We start from the raw sequence: 22,779 nt of genomic DNA on the forward strand, positions 1-22,779 counted from the left end.
TATAGTAATAAGCCATTAATGCCTCTATTGATGAGGCATTAATGGGGGAGACAGATATTAAAGTTCACTTTGTGGCTATTAGATAATACCAAAGAATTAATGAGAATTTGGTTATATGTGATAAAGGCATTGTAGTTATATAAGGAAATGTTCATATTTTTTAGAGTCATAAACAAGTAGGTAGGGGAGAAGTGACATGATGTCAGGCATTCACTTCAAGACAGTTCAGCAAAAAGAGGGGCACGGGGCAGAGGGAGAATAGATGAAGCAAATGTGTCAAATACTGGTCACTGTTGAATGTAAGTGATAGGTACTCAGAGGTTCTATAATTGTGTATATGTTTGAAGTTCTTCATAGTCGGATCTTTTTAAAAGATCATACTAATGACAGTATTCTAAGAAACGCCTAAGAGTGATGAGGCAAATGTACTGTGCTAAGTTGCTTCTATAAAACTCAGCTATCTGCTGTAGCTACCAAGGCTGAACACATGCTTACCCTATGGCTTAACCTTTTCACTCTTAGAAATACCTTCATATGTTCACCAAAAAGACATGTACAAGAATGTCCACTGCAGCATTGCTCATTAGATCCCTAAACTAGAAGTAAGCCAAACATTTATCAATAGTAGAATGGATAAATACATGCAGTATATTTATGGAATAATATACATCAGTGGGAAAAAAAGGTGATCTTGACTATACACTATGACATGGATGAATTTCATGAATACAACGTTCATGAAAAAAGGAAAAAAAGCCAAATACAGAATCTGTCTTTAAATTTCCATAACAAGCTAAACTAGTATAATGGTGATAAACATCAGAATAGTGGTTACATTTTGTGGGAGGATTTATCATTGGATTGGAAGGGGAATAATAGAAGCTCTGGGGTCTTGAGAGTGGTCTGTATCTTGATCTAGGTAGTGGTTGAGTGTGTTCACTTTGTAAAAGTCCACTGTGCCCAGTCAGTGATTTCCTCACTTTCATGTGTGTGTTATATATTTTATACTTGTATTCTTCAATAAAACATTTTTTTAAATAAATGATTCTCACATTGGCTAAAAAAAGAAAATCTCTATTTTTTTGCATGTACATAATATTTCAGTTTAGGGCTTCCCTGGTGGCGCAGTGGTTGGGAGTCCGCCTGCCGATGCAGGGGACACGGGTTCGTGACCCGGTCCGGGAAGATCCCACATGCCGTGGAGCGGCTGGGCCCGTGAGCCATGGCCGCTGAGCCTGCGCGTCCAGAGCCTGTGCTCCACGGCGGGAGGGGCCACAGCAGTGAGAGGCTTGCATACCGCAAAAAAAAAAAAATTCAGTTTAAAAGTTCTTAAAGAACAAACCAAAAAAGGACATCCAGTGGTCAGAAGCTTGGTGAGTAAAAGGAATTGAAAGAAGCCCAGCATGGCTGGCGCATGAAGACCAGTGCTGAAGGAGGGTGGCAAGCTGTCCAGATCATTTAGCACCTGTGCTATTTGTTTTTCTCCTTAGACCAGTGGGAAATAATTGAAGTTTTTTAAAGAGAGTGATATGACCTTAAGGGCACTTGAGAAGGATCATGGTTGGAATGTGGAGAACTATTAGGGAGACCAGAGTGGATATGAGAGGCCTACGGGTCAGCTATTACAGTACCTCAGGCAAGAAATGACAGTGACTTGCACAAAGGTAGTTTTAGCGGAGATGGAGAAAAGTGGATGTATTTGAGAGCTATCTAGAAGGTAAAATTGCCAGGACTTGAGCATGGATTAGATAATGATAGATGAAGGAAAGAGGTCACAGTGGTGTCTGTAAGGTTTCTTCCTTTTACAATTTGAAGAATGATGGTACTATTTTGTAAGACAAAGAAACTTGGAAGAAGAACAGGTTTAGAGGGGAGGATAAGAAGCTCGTTTATTAGTGTGTTGAATTTGAAATGCCTTTGAGATATGCAAGTAGTGATGTCCAGTGGAAATTAGAATACTCTTCTGTGGTCTGTCTTGTCCAGTCAGACTTGTGACATGTTCTGTCCACATGTGATATATGACAGTAGAATCAAAGAAGTATAGGCAATCATAAAATCACTCTTGAACTAGGATGTATTTTCTAACCTGTGCTACTTCTTGAGGTTAATAGGCTCTAAAAGTTTTCTTTTCTCTCTCTCTTCCTTTTTTTTTTTTGGTAGGCAAATCCAAGGGAGTAACATCATGTGCAAATAGAACTTGATCCAAATTAATTATTCAGGTAGAAGAAAAAGAGTCCATGAGAGAATTAATGGTCTAATTAGTGCAGATGATACTACCCTCCATTTTACTTAATGAATATGTGCCCCAAAATGAGCCTGAGGTGGGAAACACATCTGCTGTTTCTTTAGTTATCTTCCGCTTCCAAGTATTTCTGTAGTACAAGCATCTTGCTGGACTGCATGCGATTCTTGCCTCTAAAGGTATATACAGTAGTCACCCTTATACACATTCCAAGACCCTCAGTGCATGCCTGAAATCAAGGATAGTACCATACTCTATATATACATACCTGTGATAAAGTTTAATTTATAATTAGACACAATAAGAGAATGTTCAAATTGCCAGCATCACTACTCTTGGAGTTCAGGGCCATTACTAAGTACAATAAGGTTTACTCAACAATTGATCAAATAACCGAGTTGGCTACTTAAGTGAGTAACGGGTAGGTAGGATAAACAGCAAGGATCCTGTGGACAGAGGGGTGATTCTCAACCTGATCGGGATGGAGCAGGAGGGCGTGAGCTTTCGCCACGCTACTCAGAAGGTCATGGAATTTAAAACTTATTGCTTATTTCTGGAAATTTCCATTTAATATTTTCACGGGTAACTGATACCAAAGAATGGAAAACTGCAGATAAGTGGGGACTACTGTATTTTTAATACAACATGGCACTCTGCAAGCCATCTGCTTTATCTGGAGCCCAACCAAAGAAATGGTGATTTGTGCCATTGCCAGAAGAACTGGTTGTATTGAACATATTGAGGGATGGTTTATATTTCAGTCTCCAATGCAAAACCTTAAGGGGTTTTCCTGAGTGATTTTGATTATCTGAGATTTTTCCAATATGTGACTTATCCTCTATATAATATATGACTCTGCTGTAAAAGAATGCTTTGTCTCATATTTAAAGGGATTCTAGCTAGTTCTGATATTTTTGAGATTTGGTTAAAGTCCAGGTGTACCCTGTGCATTACCTACAAAATTTTGGACACTTCCACTTAATCCTGTCTTATTTTTCATTTTTCCCAGCCACAGAGGGTCCATCCTTCTAAACTGGACCCCTATGGATTTTAACCTTTTAAAATCTGGATTTCTTCAACTCATTCTCCATGTTTAGTTGCCCTCTTACCTACTTTTGTTCTCTCTCCTTGGAAACATACCATTAAGAAAAAATTAATTTTTAAAAAGATATCTTTCCCACTTCATATTAACTTTGAGGTATATGTTTATTGAGTAGAATAGTGGGAAGAATCACCTGCAGTATTTAACTGTTACTTAACCTACGCAGAGAGAATGCAGAAGTCCACAAAATGAGGAACCCTGAAGTTGAGTAAGACATCTAGTCCTTGGAGTCAACAGAGATTCCTATGCTTTATCCTCTTTGAAAGCCATGCTGTAAATGACACTTCTGAATCTGCATTTTTAAAAATTCATTAAAATTGATTCTGAATCCGCCTATTGAGTTATGTTATAAAAGGATTTGAACATCAGTTGTTCTGAAATACAGGTTGAGTGGAATGTTGAAATTCTTAAGCTACATTACGATCATAATTTAATTTTAGATAGGTATAGGGGTCATGCTTAAAGTCAGCAATGCCCAGGGTCAGAATCAATTTATGAGAGAAATAATCATACTCAAGCCCAACTAAAATATTTATTTTAAGCACAGCAATAAGCATAAAAATCAAATAATCAATAATAGTGGACTCTTGATTAGAGATGTCAGGGAAGTTCTCCCCAGCCTTATCTCAGAGGCTGCCAATTAGCATTATTAGGTTGTGATAGTAAATGAGTTTGACCAGGTATTTTCCTCTCTGATTCAGGCAGTTATCTCTGGAATAATGACCTATAAGGAAGTAATTTTCTCAGTTCAGATTCCCTTTGACTTATGCTCTGGCAGAAACCATCGTAAATATTAGCATTCAGATCTTCTAAAAATCCTAAAGCACTTAGTATTTCCAGACTTCTGAGGTATATGGATATATTCACAGGAGAGATCAGTCCACATGCAAAGATGAGTCAAGAATTGAAAAAATAAATTTTTTGTTGTATATACCTGTTTACCTAAATCAGTCTTATCCTTTTCTTTTTTAGAAGACTAGATGAGGAAAGGACCAATCTTGAAGGGAGTTTTCTAAAAATAATTTAAATCAAAGAGGAAAGTTTAAACCGTGGTAATCTAGCACTGTGGTTAGAAACTTCAAACTTTGGGCTTCCCTGGTGGTGCAGTGGTTAAGCATCTGCCTGCCAATGCAAGGGACACGGGTTCGAGCCCTGGCCGGGGAGGATCCCACATGCTGCAGAGCAGCTGAGCTCGTGCTCCACAACTACTGAGCCTGCGCTCTGGAGCCTGCAAGCCACAACTGCTGAGCCCACGTGCCACAGCTACTGAAGCCCACACGCCTAGAGCCTGTGCTCTGCAACAAGAGAAGCCACGACAGTGGGAGGCCCGCGCACTGCAACGAAGAGTGGCTCCCGCTCACCGCAATTAGAGAAAGCCTGCACACAGCAACAAAGACCCAACACAGCCAAAAATACATAAATAAATTTATTAAAAACGAACAAAGAAACAAAAAACTTCAAGCCTTAAAGCCAGTGGGCCAAGTTTACCAGTATGACTTTAGAAGAGGCATTTAACTTCTCTGAACTTCAAATTTTTATCTGAAAAGCAGAGATAATAACACCAGTAATTGCTGGGTATTATTTTGAGTGCTAAATGAGATAGTGCATAAAAGCGTTTACCACTATGCCTGGCACATAGAAAATGCTCATAAAATGATCTGGTTAGTATTTCCATTCACTTTCCTATCTTGCTGCATTTTTTAAAGAAAGGATTATTTAGTTTTATTTTTAACATTCATTTCCTTATGGGGATTTAGAATGGTGTGATTTCATAGATTGGATTTACTTGCTCCATCAGGATTGAACAAGCATCACTGATTTGGCTCTCAGTACTATCTTAAAGACCAGTTTCTTTACAGGCAAAGATATGCAATGAACTCTTTGACCTGTTCGTATCCCTGAATATCTAATGGATTAAAGAAATGAGACCTTCTTTCAAAATGCCGCATTTATGCAAATCAGGTGCTTCTCAAAGCAAAATCACTCCTTTCTTCTTACAATTTTGCAGAGAGTCACATTTTTTACTTTTTAGATCACTAAGACAGTGACATCGCTACTACAGCATGCCCGTTCTTTTAACAAGTGATATGTCCTGGCTGTCCCTAAAGTCTGTACCATAGCATTCAATCTGATTTCTTTTTTCTCTTTTCCTCGTCATCCTTTTATTCAGCATCCAATCCCATGAATGGGGGCCCCGAAAGATGTAAGTCATTGTCTCACTCAGTATTCAGAGATCATAATCAAAAAAACACCTAACTTCTACTAACTAGTATAATTACCTTTGAAAAATTGCAGCCCTAAATGACAAAAAAAAAAAAAAAGTAATGTTGCCAGATTTTTCATTCTCACCCCAGATGTTGGATAGTTTTTAGAAGGGCTCAGGCGGGGAGGTGGTAGCCATATTTTTTACTTCACTTTTCAAAACAGAAAAAAAATCCTGTTCATTCCTGGAAGGTAAAGTGTATCACATCTTCTACTTGCCCCCTATTTCCTGTCTGTCAAGATTTCTTTCAGTATTCCATCTCCTAGTTTATACTTCTGAAATTTCATAAAGACAAGAAGCGTCTGGTAGAGATTGATCTCCTAGTCACAAAAATGAGTTTTTAATAGTTTTCAGTTTTAAACCTCTGCAGCAGTCACAAAACTGATTTCTTTTTTGTTCTGCACTCATTTTTTAATTCAATATATCTACTATTTTGTCCTTAAAATTAAAAATATAATGTTTACTTATCATTGATAGTATTTTCTGGCATTTGAGGAATGAGGAGTGGGCCATAGAGGCCTTATAGCTCTTAAGGAACATTGGAAATCAGCATGAAAAATGGAATATAAGGAAACAGTAACCATTGACATTGAACTGTGAGACACTGATGACATGTGAGGAAGCAGGAGATAGAAAACGAGAGAAGCAGTGGGCTGTAAGAGTTTTTAAGTGGCAAGCACAGACACACACACACACACACACACACAAAACTTTTCAAAATGACTTTTCATGCAAGCAGCATGTATTGGATACTAGTGCTGTGTTAGGCACTGTGAATACAACAAAGTATGTAGTCTCTGGCCCCAAAGACCTTCATTTAGTAGGAGAGGCCAACAAATAAATAGATGATTGTACTATGGTGTGCTATAATAGAATTTAAATACTACAGGCATATATAAAAGATAGCATTGACCTGGCACACTCTTATTTACTCACTTTCCTCGAAAATCTTGCTCATATTTAAGGTTTTACCGTATTAGGCATGGCTTTCTTCCAGAAAGGCTTCCTCATACTGTATGCAGTAAATTAGTGGGGAGTGACTGATTAATTGATGCTGGTACTGACATCAAGGAATATTCTAGAGTAGTTGACATCAAATATGAGTTTTGAATAAAAAGTAGGAAATAATAAGTAAAGCCTCATGGTTTTCTTTTCCCAAAGGTCGGTAGGAGTTGAGCATAATATATCATTTCATTTCTTTTATTTGTTCACTCAATTAGCAAATCTTTATTAATTTCCTTTAGTCCCTGAACATCCCAGGCTATTTCATGCCTTTGTAACTGCATGGCTATTTTCACTAAATGTTTAGATTGAATGCCCAGTCATTGTGCTTAGGCATTGAGGATAGGGAGGTGAACACAGTTGCAGAGAGATTGCCCTAAAGGGCCTGTTGGGGTTTACAATTGAACGAAAAGCATTATGAATATGGTGAATGTTGCAGGGAATGCAGGGACATTTAATGGATGTATTATAATCTACTCTGCGGGATTAGGGAAGGCTGCCCAGGGAAAGTAACATTTAAACTGAGACATAACAAGTAAGAAGGAGCTAGTTTAGAGAATGGGGAAGAGAGTTACAGGGGGTACCTTAGATAGGGGAAAAAAAAAAAAATAGTGCAATGATGAATCTGCCTTCTATAACAGTGGACTGTGTAAAAGGAGTTACCCTTTTACTGAGACCAGCTACAAAAGCTGAAAAAAATACTAAATATTATCTGTTTGAAAGTACCAGAGAGATAAATTAGTAAAGCATTACCAAGCCAAGACTCAGAAAATCCAAAGAAATGAGACTGGCATTTGGGACTGCTTTTGCCCTGTAGGTGTTTACCCGTTCAGAGGAAGCAGCTAAAGGACTTTGTAGCCCTTTTGATAGCCTCACATGGTTAGGAATACAAAAATGGAGCTCTTTAAAAATTCCCCAGTGCATTGCATTGGGACCCAGAAAGACTGTACCCAAGGGTAAGGTAAAACAGAGGTAAATGAGCCCTTGCAGGGACTGCAGCCCCACTTCAAATCATCTGGGTGGCCCAGGAAATTCTCAGACCCCATTTTTATTTATTTATTTATTTATTATAAATTTTTTTATTTTTGGCTGTGGTGGGTCTTCGTCGCTGCACGTGGGCTTTCTTTAGTTGCAGTGAGCAGGGACTACTCTTCGTTTTGGTGCACGGGCTTCTCATTGTGGTGGCTTCTTTTATTGTAGAGCATGAGCTCTAGGCACGCAGGCTTCAGTAGTTGTGGCTCATGGGCTCTAGAGTGCAGGTAGTTGTGGCTCACAGGCTTAACTGCTCTGCAGCATGTGGGATCTTCCCGGACCAGGGCTCAAACCCATGTGCCCTACATTGGCAGGTGGATTCTTTTTTTTTTTTTTTTTTTTTTGCAGTACACGGGCCTCTCACTGTTGTGGCCTCTCCCGTTGCGGAGCAACAGGCTCCGGACACACAGGCTCAGTGTCCATGGCCCATGGGCCCAGCCGCTCCGCAGCATGTGGGATCCTCCCAGACCAGGGCACGAACCCACATCCCCTGCATCGGCAGGTGGACTCTCAACCACTGCGCCACCAGGGAAGCCCAATTGGCAGGCGGATTCTTAATCACTGCGCCACCAGGGAAGCCCCAGACCCCATTTTTAGATTAAGATAACTTTGCTTTTGCCAGCACCCTCAGGTTCCTGGCAGAAAAAAAGATTCTTTCTAGAAGAGTATTTTTATAAGTCTGAAATTATTTCTGCAGTTTTTCATATATAATGTTCAGAACATAATCGAAGGTAATGAGTCACACAAGGACACAAAACAACATCAATCAAGAACCAGCTAAAACAGGAAATAAAAATAGAGCTCCAGGTGTTACAGGTGTTAGATGTATAGATATGGGCTTTAAAATAACTATGCTTACTAAGTTCAAGGACAAAAGAAATTACAGATGTCAAACAAATAGTTGGAAATATTTAAGAAATAATAATATAACAGATTTGAAAAAGAACCGAACAGATATTCTAATACTGAACTAAAGATGAGTTTAGCGGTAAATATTAAGTCACTAGTGTAGAGAGGATTATTGAACTGGATTTTATGTCAGAGGAAATATCCAGAAGGAAGCACAGAGGAATGCCACGGTGCAGCATTGGGAAGGGCAGGAGATATAGAAGATACAAGAAATGGTCTAATATATGTTTAAATGGGAGTCCCAAAGGGGAAAGGAGATGAGAATATTTCAAACTATTTGAAGAGATAATGGCTGAGAATTTCCCAAAACAGACGAAAGACAGTGAGCTACAATTTAAGAAGTACAACATAACTTGAATAGGAATGGATAGATATTTTACGTTTCTGAGTATATACCCCAGAGAAATTAAAACATATCCACACAAACACTTGTTCATGAATGTTCATAGCAGCGTTATTTATAAAAGGTAAAAACTGAAAGCAATCGAGATGTCAGTCACCTGAAGAATGAATAAACGAAATGTGGTATAGCCACACAATGAAATATTATCTGGTTATAAAACAGTGAAGTCCTGATACCTGCTACAGAATGTATGAACCCTGAAATGATGAGTCTTGAAAACATTATACAAGCGAAAGAGGCCACCTACAAAAGAATTCCATTTATATGATATTCCATTTCTGTGATTCCATTTATATGAAATGTTCAGAATAGGCAACTCTGTAGACAGGGCATAAGACAAGGAGTATGGATATAGGGTTTCTTTTGGGGATGATAAAAAATGTTCTAAAATTAGATTATGGTGATGGTTGCACAACTCCAAATATACTTTTTTAAAAATTGAGGGACTTCCCTGATGGCGCAGTGGTTAAGAATCCGCCTGCCAATGCAGGAGACACGGGTTTAAGCCGTGCTCTGGGAAGATCCCACATGCTGCGGAGCAACTAGGCCCATGTGCCACAGCTACTTAGCCTGTGCTCTAGAGCCCTCAATCCACAGCTACTGAGCCCACGTGCCACAACTACTGAAACCCGCGTGCCTAGAGCCCGTGCCCTGCAGTGAGAAGCCACTGCAACGAGAAGCCCGTACACTGCAACGAAGAGTAACCCCCGCTCGCCGCAAGTAGAGAAAGCCCACGCGCAGCAATGAAGACCCAATGCAGCCATAGATAGATAGAATTATACAGTTTATTTAACTGGGGAAATTTTTATGGTATGTGAATTATATTTCAGTTGAAAAGAGGGGAATAAATCCACACCTAGATACATCCTACTAAGACTATAGAAACCAAAGAGAGCATTTTAGAAGCCTCAGTGGGGCTGTAACTAGAGCATTGGAATTACCTTCAAAGGAGCAGTAAATAGATGATTTCTCAGCAGGAACAGTAGAATTGGAAAGACAGAAGATAATTCAATGATGACATCCTCGCGGGGACTTCCCTGGTGGCGCAGTGGATAAGACTCTGCACTCCCAGTGCAGGGGGCCCAGGTTTGATCCCTGGTCAGGGAACTGGGTCCCACATGCATGCCGCAACTAAGAAGCCCGCCTGCTGCAACTAAGGAGCCTGCCTGCTACAACTAACACCCAGTGCAACCAAGTAAATAAATATTTTTAAAAAATGATATCCTCACTGTGCTGAAAGAAAATAATTGCCAACTCTGAATTTTACCCAACTAAAATAACTTTTAAGAATGAAGCTGAAATAGATATTTCAGGCGAAAAAATAGAAAGAAGGACTTCCCTGGCGGTCCAGTGGTTAAGACTCCACACTTCCACTGCAGGGGGCATGGGTTAGATCCCTGGTCGAGGAACTAAGATCCCACGTGGCGCAGGCAAAAAAAAAAAAAATAGAGAAAGAATTTGCCCCAGGAAACTGATTTCTGAAGGGTATATAGGCAAACAAAAACGATCCCTGATGGAAGACCGGAGGTAAAGGAAGCAATAAAGATTAACAAAAGTTATATATGCACATATATATGCACATAGCAATGGTTTCACTCCTAGGTATATACCCAATAGCAATGAGTACTTACATTCACCAAAAAAAATTATAAAAAAAGTTCATAAAAGTGTCAACTTAAAACTACTCAAGGTGCTTCCCTGGTGGTGCAGTGGTTGAGAATCTGCCTGCCAATGCAGGGGACACGGGTTCGAGCCCTGGTCTGGGAGGATCCCACATGGCACGGAGCAACTGGGCCCGTGAGCCACAACTACTGAGCCTGTGTGTCTGGAGCCCGTGCTCTGCAACGAGAGGCCACGATAGTGAGAGGCCTGCGCACCGTGATGAAGAGTGGTCCCCGCTTGCCGCAACTAGAGAAAGCCCTCGTACAGAAACGAAGACCCAACACAGCCAAAAATAAATAAAATTTAAACTGTTGATTCATTAGTGTAATTTAAAACAAAACAAAACAAAAAAAACTACTCAATACCTGTCAACAGTAGATTGAATAAATAAATTGTATAGTCACATATGTCTTAGAGCCATATAACAGCATAGGTAATATGCAATAGTATAAGTGAATCTCAAAAACAATAATAAAGAAAATTAGCCAGGCACAAAAGACTACACGATATATGTTGAAGTATGTAATAGGGAAAATGAATCTGTTTTAGAAATCAGGGTAGTTAGTGAGGTAAGTGTTGGCCAGGATGTGAAGTAAAGGGAAGCCTTGTGTGCTTTCGGTGGGAATGTAAATTGGTGCAGCTACTATAGAAAACAGTATGGAAGTTCCTGAAAAAATTAAAAATAGAACTACCATATGATCTAGCAATCCCACTTCTGGGTATATATCCAAAGGAAATGAAAACAGGATCTTGAAGAGGTATCTGCACTCCCATGGTCATTGCAGCATTATTTATGATAGTCAAGATATGGAAGTAACCTAAGTGTCCATTAGTGGAATAGATAAAGAAGATATGCCATATACATATATATATGTATATACACACACATACACACACACACACATAAATGGAATATTATTACGCTGTAAAAGAAGGAAATTTGCCATTTACCACAACATGGATGGACCTTGAGGGTATTATGCTAAGTGAAATGTCAGAAGAAAATGAATATTGTTTGATATCACTTGTATGTAGAACTTAAATAAAAAGGCCAGACTCAGAAACAGAGATCAGAATGGTAGTTACGAGGGAGTGTGGGATGGGAGAAATGGGGAAATGTTGGTCAAGGGTACAAACTTCTAGTTATAAGTTGAATGAGTTCTGGAGATCCAATGTACATCATGATGATTATAGTTAATAATACTGTATTATATACTTGAAGGTTGTCAAGAGAATAGATTTTAAATGTTCTCATCACAAAAAAATAAATGATAATCATGGGATATGGGGTTTAGCTAATACTGTGGTGGTAATCGTTTTGCAATGTGTAAGTGCATTAAATCAACACATGGCACACCTTACGTTACACATTGTTATATGTCAATTATATCTCAGTAAAGCTGGGGAAAAAATCAGGGTAGTAGTTACCCTGTGGGGGTGCCTAGGGTTGGCTAGGTGCCTAGGGGGACTGCTAGGTGCTGGGGTGTCTTGGTTCTTGATCTGAGTGTGGGTATCATAGCTGTATTCTGTTTGAAAATTCACCATGGTGTGCACTTTTGTGTACTTTTCTGCATGTCCGTTTTACTTTAAAAGGTTTTTTTAAGTGAAAATATTGGTAAATCTCAGTGAATATTGAATGTATAAAATAATAGTATCTTATTTATAGCTAGGAAGAAATGTAAAGGAGTTAGGCCACATAAGGTATCAATCTACAGCACGTCAGAACTGAAGTATTTACGTTTTAGGTTCTGAAGAGGTGATCTCTTCTGCTCCATAAAACCACTTTCATAAGCAATTTTGAAATTACAAGGGAGAAATCTAAGTAAATTTTAAGGGAATTTCAGTTATAATTTTGGAATATTTTAAGTAGATCAAAAATTAGTTATGTTGAGTTTTTCAGTAAAAGTACCTTTTAAAAATATTCTGAGACCTGTGGTCTGTTTTGATGCTTTCCATATTGCTTGATCTATTTCTAAACACTACTCAGTTTGGCAATATCCCTTGAGAAGTATATGGCACTTAACGTGTATTGTTCCCTAGAGGAATCAGGAAAGAAAAGATGCAGATTTCCTCTTGGGATAAAATAGAAAATTAATTGAAGAGGGAAGAGTCTATAATTTAAGCTATTGTTAACATTAGGAGAATATCATAATATATAATTTTCATTTTTGTTGATTATGTCTTCTTAGTTTAAATACCAGTTATCACCATCAGAGTTCATGCTCTTTATGCAGCAGCTTGGTATGGCCTGTATTTTTATCTTCATCTTGTTGGTTTATAGAAAATGATGTAAGCTGAAAACGTATAGCCTTTTTTATGCAGTATCTTCTTACTCTTTCTTCACTTGCTTCAGACTCATCGTCAGTTAGCTTTTGAATTCCAGACTAAGATTTTGAAAGAAATACTCCAACAAAAAATGAACTGTATTTTTGTTATAGTGATTCTGCTGCATGGATTACAAGCACTCTATCTGCATGCTTGGATAAACTCCATCAAAAGCACATTATCCTCCTACTTCTGTGGCCAGCTGCCTAATTGTATCTGCTGTAACCACACGCTGTTGGAACATGATACCAATGAAGAACAGAAATGATAAATTACTCCCTGCAGGTGATAGTGATAATGATAATTTTTAATTTCCTTCTTCATCATAAGATGTAGTCTGATCTTATTTCATTGACTGCATCCTGTTACATACACACATGATATGTCTGCTTTAAAGAAGTACTCATCACACCAAAATACATGAGAAAGTAATTCGTTTTTATTCCATGTCATTGTTCTTCAAATGAGCATGTATAAAACGAACTGCATCTACCTTTGTATGTATGGGATGAAAAAGCAAAACGTGGCTTAAAACAGATTTTCAAGTGATTCAGTTTACAAATGCTGTGAGTTATGTTTTTCCTTTTTGTGAAATCCACAAAGCAGAAACAAAACAGCTCATTGTGAAACTCTGTTCTAATACTTAGGAATATTTAAGATGCACAATAAAGCTACGTCTGTATTATTTTCCTGTGCACTTCAAAGTAATTATGGAAGATTCTCACCAAATTACAAGCGTGATCAAACTATCCCAGAAATTTACTGTATATTTTTCTTTCATTCTGTTTCCTTCTGTCATCACCACTATTGTTCGTAATTACCACTCATTCTTTCTCTCAGTCTAAGTGACTTTTATAACTAAAATTTTTCTGACTGTGGTGTGTGGTGTGTGGTGTAAGTCAGTGAAATTTTATTTATTTCATTGTGACCTTGCCTTTGCAGATTAACCCAGCTCTATAGATAATTGATTTCAATGCTTATTTTTTTCCTTAGCATTCCCTTTGCCCCTGACTAGAGATATGTATGGAACAAAAGGGACATTTATTCTGTGGTCAGGCCTTCAAACCTATCTGATCTTTTTCAAGCACATGTCAGGTTGTGCTGCAGTTATTTATTACCATTGCCAATTAGTCATTTTCAATTTCCTGTGGTGGTTGTTTATTCTTGTATTTGAATGACTTCCACAGACAGAGTATAAGTTCATTGAAATTAACATTTAAAACACCTAGAGATAGCCTGTCAAAGTGATGGTAACAAGGAGGTGAAACTATAATTGAAAAATAGTTGTATGTTTATATTCTGCAGCAAAATGAATAGTTTTGTCCCCAAATCAGCTGACATATTTGATTGTTTATAATGGCCTTGCAGAAATAAAAACACTGATCATAGTTCCACTAGTTTATATGACTATGTTTCAAGTTTAAGGTTTTTTCCTCTTTTTTTCTAATATCTATTTTAATTATCAAGGGTCATTTATACAGGGGGGGAAAAAAAGGAAGCGCTTTCCCTAACCTGGTATTTTAGTCCTTGCTTGTGTTTGAGAGTAAATACCATATTAAGCCCAGAAAATCCCTTTGGTTTTTCAGAGCAAGCATCTTCCACTTTCTCAGTTAAGTGAATGCTACCTCTCTGACAAGTACATTATCTGCATGTAATTTTAAATCCCAGGTGATTTTCTTTCTGACTTCTCCTCATGCTTCTGATTAATATTTGCTATGGAACTGATTTTAATACTACCCTCAACCAAACATCATTAGGAGGGTAAATCTGCATAAGGAGTTGGATATACTATAACGCACTTCAGAGGGAACTATAAAATAGCTGTCGTTCATTTTTATTTCTTATTTATTTGTCTTCAGGCTTATAAACTGTTTTTTGGTTACCCCCAAACTACTCAATATTTCACTGTAGTTTTGGGTATCTGGGCAAGCGTTAATTTCTTTTTTGATTTTTAACTAAATTTCATAGATAGTTGGATTTGGGGATTGGAAGACAGTTCTAAAATATCTTTGTATTCTCAAATCTTTTTATCTTTATTTTTTAATTTTGTTGTAAACTGGTGTATCAGCTTCTCCTCTTTGTTAAGACCTTGTATAATTATAATTCTGCAGTGTTCTACTATATTAACATTACCAGTCTGTTTTTTATCAGAGTTAAATATATGACATATCACTTAGTGTATTTTATATATATTTGAGACTCACGTCACATTTTCTGATAATGTTGTAAGAGCTTTTTTTAAACCTGAATTTGTTGTTTTCACAAAAGGTTTTATTAGCTAGCTAGGGTTTTTTTTCCCCTCCGCCTTCTTTTTTGGTAACAGAGTATAAGGAATACATAAAAACATATGTATAACTTAAAGAATAGTTATAAGGTAACTAACTCTCTCCCCATGAAACCCACTTACTAAAATCTTTAAAAAAATCATCTTAATGTTTTCATATAGTTTCCATAGTTTTTATTACTGTTACTATTCTGTTTATACCTTTTCTCCTTTACCTGCTACTTTCCCTTAATTTGCTTTTGCTAATCTCTTGAGAAGAAAAATAGTTATTGAAAATGTTCTTTTTGTAGAATTACTAGTTGGGGAAAACTTGTCATTCTTTTTCTTCAAATTCATTTAGTTCCTACTATATATTAGACATTGCCCTAACCCTTGGGGTGCAGAGACGAGTGATTTTTGAGAGTCATTAAGGGAAATGTACAAAGGTAATAGTTGAATTGAATGCCTCTCTATGCAATACTATAGATTATTTAACTCAAGTATTATTAAAAATAACTTATCACAGAAGTTGTTCATATTTATGGGAAATGTAAATTATATATAAGCATAAAGAATATTAATATTCCAAATCTATCATCCACTTTCAATAGCTTGGTGAAATCTTTCCATATAGATGTATATATTCACATTTGTGTAACACAGAATAAGTGCCCATAATAAATATATATTATTCTTTTCACCTAATAGTATATCACAACCATTTTTCCAAATCAGTAAATATTTGTCTACAGGATTACTTTTCATGGCCAAATGGTATTCTATTATTTGTAGATTTTATGCTTTATTAACTGATCACCTGTTGTTGAAAATGTGGGCTAAAATTGACATGTTTAAATCTTTGCAAGCATACTTAATTTTTGGAAGTTTTTAATTACTGGATCAATGAGTATGTACATTGTATGAAATCTTAGTTGTGTGCATGAAAACAGAAAAGTACACAAATCATAAGTATAGTTTGGTAAAATTGCACAAAGTGATTACCCCGCCATATACCCAGCATTCAACTTAAGAAACAGAGTATTACAAGCAACCCAGGAGCCTATCACATAACCCCTTCCAGTTTCTACCAGTATTGCAAGGATAACTACTATTCTGACTTGTAACACTAAATTCGTTTTGCTGTCTTTGAATTTCCTGTATATGAATTGAATCATATTATGTGTACTATTTTGTGTCTGACTTCTTTTTAGTACAAATGTTTTATCTTTTAATGTGTATTACTTAATTCCCCTAGAAAGGTTATTTCAGTTTACTTTCACAGCATGAATGCTCCTTTCCCCACTAATGTAGATATTATCATTTAAAAAATCCTTTCCTCAGCATGATCAAGGAAAATTGTATCATGTTGTCTTAATTTACTTATTTTTTTCTAAGTAGGTGAAACAGTTTCTTTAGCATGTTTATTAATCATTTGATTTTTCTTGTGTAAATTTCCTGCTTTTCTGTTGTTAGTTTCTTTTGACGTATTGCTTTCTTTTTTTTTTTTTTTTTTTTTTTTTTTGCGGTCCGCGGGCCTCTCACTGTTGTGGCCTTTCCCGTTGCGGAGCACAGGCTCCAGCAACTCTGCGGCATGTGGGATCTTCCCGGACCGGGGCACGAACCCGTGTCCCCTACATCAGCAGGCGGACTCTCAACCACTGCGCCACCAGGGAAGCCCTGACATATTGCTTTCTTATTAATTTGTAGTAGCTTAATGTACAAAGGACAGTGAGCCTTTGTTACCTATATTGTAAATACTCTCAGATCTGTTATTCATCTTTTAATTTTGATACTACAATTTAAATTTTTCTTTATTAAGTTTCTGCTTTGCTTATGATACTTAAAAATAAACCTTATTTCCAGATTTTATAAACACTTGTATATACTGGTGGGATTTCATTCTTCCTCCCTCCTACCCCTCCACCCCCTACACTGATCTTTGTGCATACATGTGCATACATTGAAAACCCCACCAGATGATGTTATAATTTTTGCATTAAAAAATCATAGGTATCTTAAAGGAATTCAGAGGGGAAACATAGTGTTTTATATTTACCCAACGATTTATCGTTCTCTCATTTTTGATGTTTCAGGTTTCCTTCCAGTATTATTGCCCATCAGCCTGAAGAACTTCCTTTAAAATGTCTTCTAAAAAGCCTGTTGGCAATGGATTCTCTTAATATTCCTTCACTTAAAAATTCATTTATTTGATCTTCATTCCTAAAGGATGTTTTTCCTGGATATAGAATTTTGAAAGGTTTTTGTTTGTTTGTTTGTTTGTTTGTTTTGTTCCAATATCTTTTTCTTTTCCATCTGGACCTCCTATTACATGTATGTTAGTTCCACAGGTCCCTGAGTCTCTGGGCATTTTATTTCAGTCTTTTCCCCTTGTTTTTTAAAATTAGATAATTTCTTTTGATCTAACTTCACATTCACTGACCTTGTCCTCCTCTATCATCTCCATTCCGCAATTCAGCAATTCAGCCCAGGAAGTTTTTTGTTTCAGTTATTGTGTTTTTCAGTTCTGAAATTTCCATTTGGTTCTCTTTTCATAGTTTCTATTTCTCTACTGAGAATTCCTGTCTTTTGATTCATTTCAGTGTGTTTATTTTACGTCATTGCTATTAACTTACACCAGCGTAGTTATTTGCTTTAAGTCTTTGTCTGATAGTACCAGCATCTGGATCATCTCAGCATTGGCATCTGTTGATTGTCTTTTCTCTTGAGAGTTGGTTACATTTTCCTGGACTTTGTATGTTGAGTAATATTGGATTGTATCCTGGATATTTTGGACTCTTAGTTGGGTTATAATCATCTGGACAGTGTTGATGTTCGTTGTTAACAGGCAGTCCATCCAAAGTCAAGATATAAGTTCTGTCAGCAGTGTCTTGGCAGACAATGGTTCAAATCTCATTTCTATTCTCTTAAGAGTTTGCTATACTGTTTTGGGTCTCTCCTGCACATACACAGTTTAGGGATTGGTCTGAGACTTATACAGGTTTTTCAGTTTGACAGAATTATATAGTATTTTGATTCTCTCTTGGTATCTAAAGTATAATGAACCTCAAGGTTGAATATTGAATTTGGAGAGGAGTTGAGGAAGATGGCAGAAGAGTAAGATGCAGAGATCACGTTCCTCCCCACAGATACATCAGAAATACATCTACACGTGGAACTGCTCCTATAGAACACCCACAACGCTGGCAGGATACCTCAGACCTCCCAAAAGGCAAGAAACTCCCCACGTACCTGGGTAGGGCAAAAGAAAAAAGAAAAAACAGACAAAGAATATGGACAGGACCGGCACCAGTGGGAGGGAGCTGTGAAGGAGGAAAGGTTTCCACATACTAGAAGACCCTTCACTGTCGGAGACAGGAGGCCGGCGTGGGCGGGGGGAAGCTTCGGAGCCACAGAGGAGAGCGCAGTAACAGGGGTGCGGAGGACAAAGCGGAGAGATTCCCGCACAGAGGATCGGTGCCGACCAGCACTCACCAGCCTGAGAGGCTTGTCTGCTCACCCGCCGGGGCGGGCGGGGCTGGGAGCTGAGGCTCGGGATTCGGTGGGATCCCAGGGAGAGGACTGGGGTGGGCTGCGTGAACACAGTCTGAAGGGGGCTAGTGCGCCACAGCTACCTGGGACGGAGTCCGGGAAAAAGTCTGGACCTGCCGAAGAGGCAGGAGACTTTTTCTTGCCTCTTTGTTTACTGGTGCACGAGGAGAGGGGATTAAGAGCGCTGCTTAAAGGAGCTCCAGAAACGGCTGCGAGCCGCGGCGATCAGCGCGGACCGCAGAGACGGGCATGAGACGCTAAGGCTGCTGCTGCCGCCACCAAGAAGCCTGTGTGCGAGCACAAGTCACTATCCGCACCTCCCCTCCCGGGAGCCTGTGCAGCCCGCCACGGCCAGGGTCCCGTGAGCCAGGGACAACTTCCCCAGGAGAACGCACGGCGCGCCTCAGCCGGGTGCAACGTCACGGCGGCCGCTGCCGCCGCAGGCTCGCCCTGCATCCGTACCCCTCCCTTCGCCCGGCCTTAGTGAGCCAGATCCCCCGAATCAGCTGCTCCTTTAACCCCGTCCTGTCTGAGCAAAGAACAGACGCCCTCAGGCGACCTACACGCAGAGGCGGGTCCAAATCCGAAGCTGGACCCCAGGAGCTGTGCGAACAAAGAAGAGAAAGGGAAATCTCTCCCAGCAGCCTCAGGAGCAGCGGATTAAATCTCCACAGTCAACTTGATGTACCCTGCATCTGTGGAATACATGAATAGACAACGAATCATCCCAAATTGAGGAGGTGGACTTTGGGAGCAACGATATATATATATATATTTATATATATATATTTTTTCCCCTTTTCCTCTTTTTGTGAGTATGTGTATGCTTCTGTGTGAGATTTTGTCTTTAAAGCTTTGCTTTCACCATTTGTCCTAGGGTTCTGTCCGTCCGATTTTTGTTGTTTTTTACTTAAAAAATTTTTTTTTCTTAATAATTATTTTAATAACATTATTTTATCTTTATTTTATCCTCTTTCTTTCTTTCTTTCTTTCTTTCTTCCTTTTCTTTTCTTTCTTTCTGCTTTTTCTCCCTTTTATTCTGAGCCATGTGGATGAAAGGCTCCTGGTGCTCCAGCCAGGCATCAGGGCTTTGCCACTGAGGTGGGAGAGTCAAGTTCAGGACACTGGTCCACGGGAGACCTCCCAGCTCCATGTAATATCAAACGGCGAAAATCTCCCAGAGATCTCCATCTCAACACCAGGACCCAGCTTCACTCAACAACCAGGAAGCTACAGTGTTGGACACCCTATGCCAAACAACTAGCAAGACAGGAACACAGCCCCATACATTAGAGAGGCTGCCTAAAATCATAATAAGGCCACAGACACCCCAAAACACACCACCAGACATGGACCTGCCCACCAGAAAGACAAGATCCAGCCTCATCCACCAGAACACAGGCACTAGTCCCCTCCACCAGGAAACCTACACAACCCACTGAACCAACCTTAGCCACTGGGGGCAGACACCAAAAACAACGGGAACTACGAACCTGCAGCCTGCAAAAAGGAGACCCCAAACCCAGTAAGATAAGCAAAATGAGAAGACAGAAAAACACACAGCAGATGAAGGAGCAAGATAAAAACCCACCAGACCTAACAAATGAAGAGGAAATAGGCAGTCTACCTGAAAAAGAATTCAGAATAATGATAGTAAAGATGATCCAAAATCTTGGAAATGAATAGAGAAAATGCAAGAAACATTTAACAAGGACCTAGAAGAACTAAAGAGGAAACAAGCAACGATGAACAGCACAATAAATGAAACATTGAATTTGGTTTGGGCCCAATCCACATTGACCCTACGGATCAGTAAAACTCCACATTCTTAACAAAAGCAGGAAAGTACAGTAATTAGCTTTATAGTGATTTTTCAGTAATCAGTTTCCAGTTTTTAAGACTTTATAAGCTTTATTTAATGCCAGTTTTAAAATAGATTAAGTCAAGCCTGTCCCACTAGTGAAAGAAACAGGAATGGTATCGTTCAAATTTTAAACAAAAATAAGTGAAAATTATTTATTTGTTTGAACATGTTAATTTCTTCTAGAGGCCTTTTTGTAAACTGTTAACAGTAAACCTGAGAGTTACGTTGGAGTTTCCTCTTTGGGTATTTGCCTACACATACGTTTAATTTGAATAGTCTTGTTTTTATTTTCAGGAAAAAAAATACGTAATATTTTTAAATTTCATTTATCTCATCACAAAAATAATCATAGTACTTTGCTTTAAAACTGGATGAACAAGATCAGAAGAAATTAAATGAGCTGGCTTCATATAAAAGAGTACGTTTTAGTTATTTATTGCTGTGTTAGCAAACCACTCCAAAATTTAGCGCCTTGAAGTCAAAAATCATGTAGGTTTACTTGTCTGTGTTTCTGCAGTCTGGACTGGACTTACATACTAGTTCTGCTCCTAGGGTTTTTCATGCTGCTGCAGTTGTGTAGAGGCTTGACTCACATGGCAGCATCTCAGTGGAAGAGTCTGGTTGGGCGAGGGGTCTCATGAGCCTTTCTCCATGTAGATTCTCACCTTTCAGTGGTCCACCACGGTCATTTCTCTAATTTAACACATACTGAGTATTTGATTAGCCTTGTTGCCCTTATTATTATGTTGTTTCTGTGGGGAAAAGCCAAATTATATTACTTTATTTTTACTAGTATCGTGTTTTCCAGGAAAAATAGTGACCTACCATAAGTTTAAGAGTGTCTGATATTGGAAATGGTTTCTTATTTGCCATGGCTTAAGACTGTATAATCAGTTGTTATGTAATTAGTTTAATAATTATTTATATTCCTTTGTTTTTAAACAGGCATTTGCTGGCTACTTCGATATATATTTTGAGAAGAATTGCCACAACAAGGTAAGTATCACGAGTTGTCTCATAAGAATTAATTATGTGAAATACATTGTATTTTATTTTTGTGCCCCAAGGTGTTTGATCATAAGCATTTTGCTGTTGTAAGCAGTTGGAGCTTGTATTAGATGTAGTAGATTAATGTACCATGATATTAAAAATCTTGTACTTCATCGGGTACTTTTGAACTCTACCAATGCAGGTCGTATTCTCTACGGGCCCCCAGAGTACCGAAACACACTGGAAACAAACAGTATTCCTATTGGAAAAGCCATTTTCAGTTAAAGCAGGTAAGAAAGAAAAAGGGGGAAAATGTCTTATCCATTCTGAAGTAAACAATATTCATTCATTCTACAACCACTTTTTCTATGCCCACTGTATTTGAAGCAATATGACATACTAAGATAAGTTCTTAGAGTTTACCATGTACATAAATTTTAGGTGGCATATCGTTTCATTAAAGAAGTAAGTTAAAGAAAACTCTTATTTAAATTTAATTTCTGCCAGTTAAAATATATGTGACATTATGTAGCTCTTATTTTGAGTACCACAAAATCAGAAAATTTTTCTTTAAGCAATAGCTAATACGTATTAAGTAGCAAATATAAATAAAAGAAAATGTTCTCATTTCCCAAGTGACCAAAGAGAAATATCACCAGAAGAAGTAAAGTGTAAATTAAAGAGAATGTCATTCAGTAGTTATTATATTCAAAATATATTTTTATTTGTCTAGAATGCTCTCCACTGTGTCCACCTCCTCAAATCTTACATAGTGTTTGAAGACTGATCCAGTTCTACATTCATCTCATTGATTGTTCACTTACACGAGCACCTATAGTTCTTACATACCTACACATTTAACTCCAAAAGTTAGAATTTGATTATGGAATTTTTTTTTAACTGCTTATTACATATAAGTCTTCTTGTCCCATCTTTACTGAAAGCCTTCTGACTGTAGGAAAACTGAATGTACAACAGACTTCATTGTAAAGATATTCAACATCAAATTATTTGTGTCTCTCAAAAGCAACACTGAGCAAAAATTTGCAGAATGATTCCTACAATATATGATTTATATGAAGTTTGAAAACATGTAAAACAGCTGTATGTACACACACACATAGTAAAAGTAAGAAGCAACACTTAAGAATGGTAACCACTGAATTCATGGTA

General features: G+C 38.0%; 1 protein-coding gene across 4 annotated transcripts in view; it reads left to right on the forward strand.

The window, feature by feature from the left end:
- PRMT3 (protein arginine methyltransferase 3) overlaps nt 1–22,779 on the forward strand; it is a 134,355-nt gene that overhangs the window by 95,446 nt on the left and 16,130 nt on the right. For all 4 annotated transcript variants that reach the window (XM_065882044.1, XM_065882041.1, XM_065882043.1 and 1 more), the window contains 2 exons: nt 21,562–21,612; nt 21,809–21,896. In XM_065882044.1, coding sequence (XP_065738116.1) covers nt 21,562–21,612; nt 21,809–21,896 — 139 coding nt within the window. The remainder of the gene's footprint in view (nt 1–21,561; nt 21,613–21,808; nt 21,897–22,779) is intronic.

Source organism: Phocoena phocoena, chromosome 8 (genome assembly GCF_963924675.1).
Source record: "Phocoena phocoena chromosome 8, mPhoPho1.1, whole genome shotgun sequence".
Classification (NCBI taxonomy): Eukaryota; Metazoa; Chordata; class Mammalia; order Artiodactyla; family Phocoenidae; genus Phocoena; species Phocoena phocoena.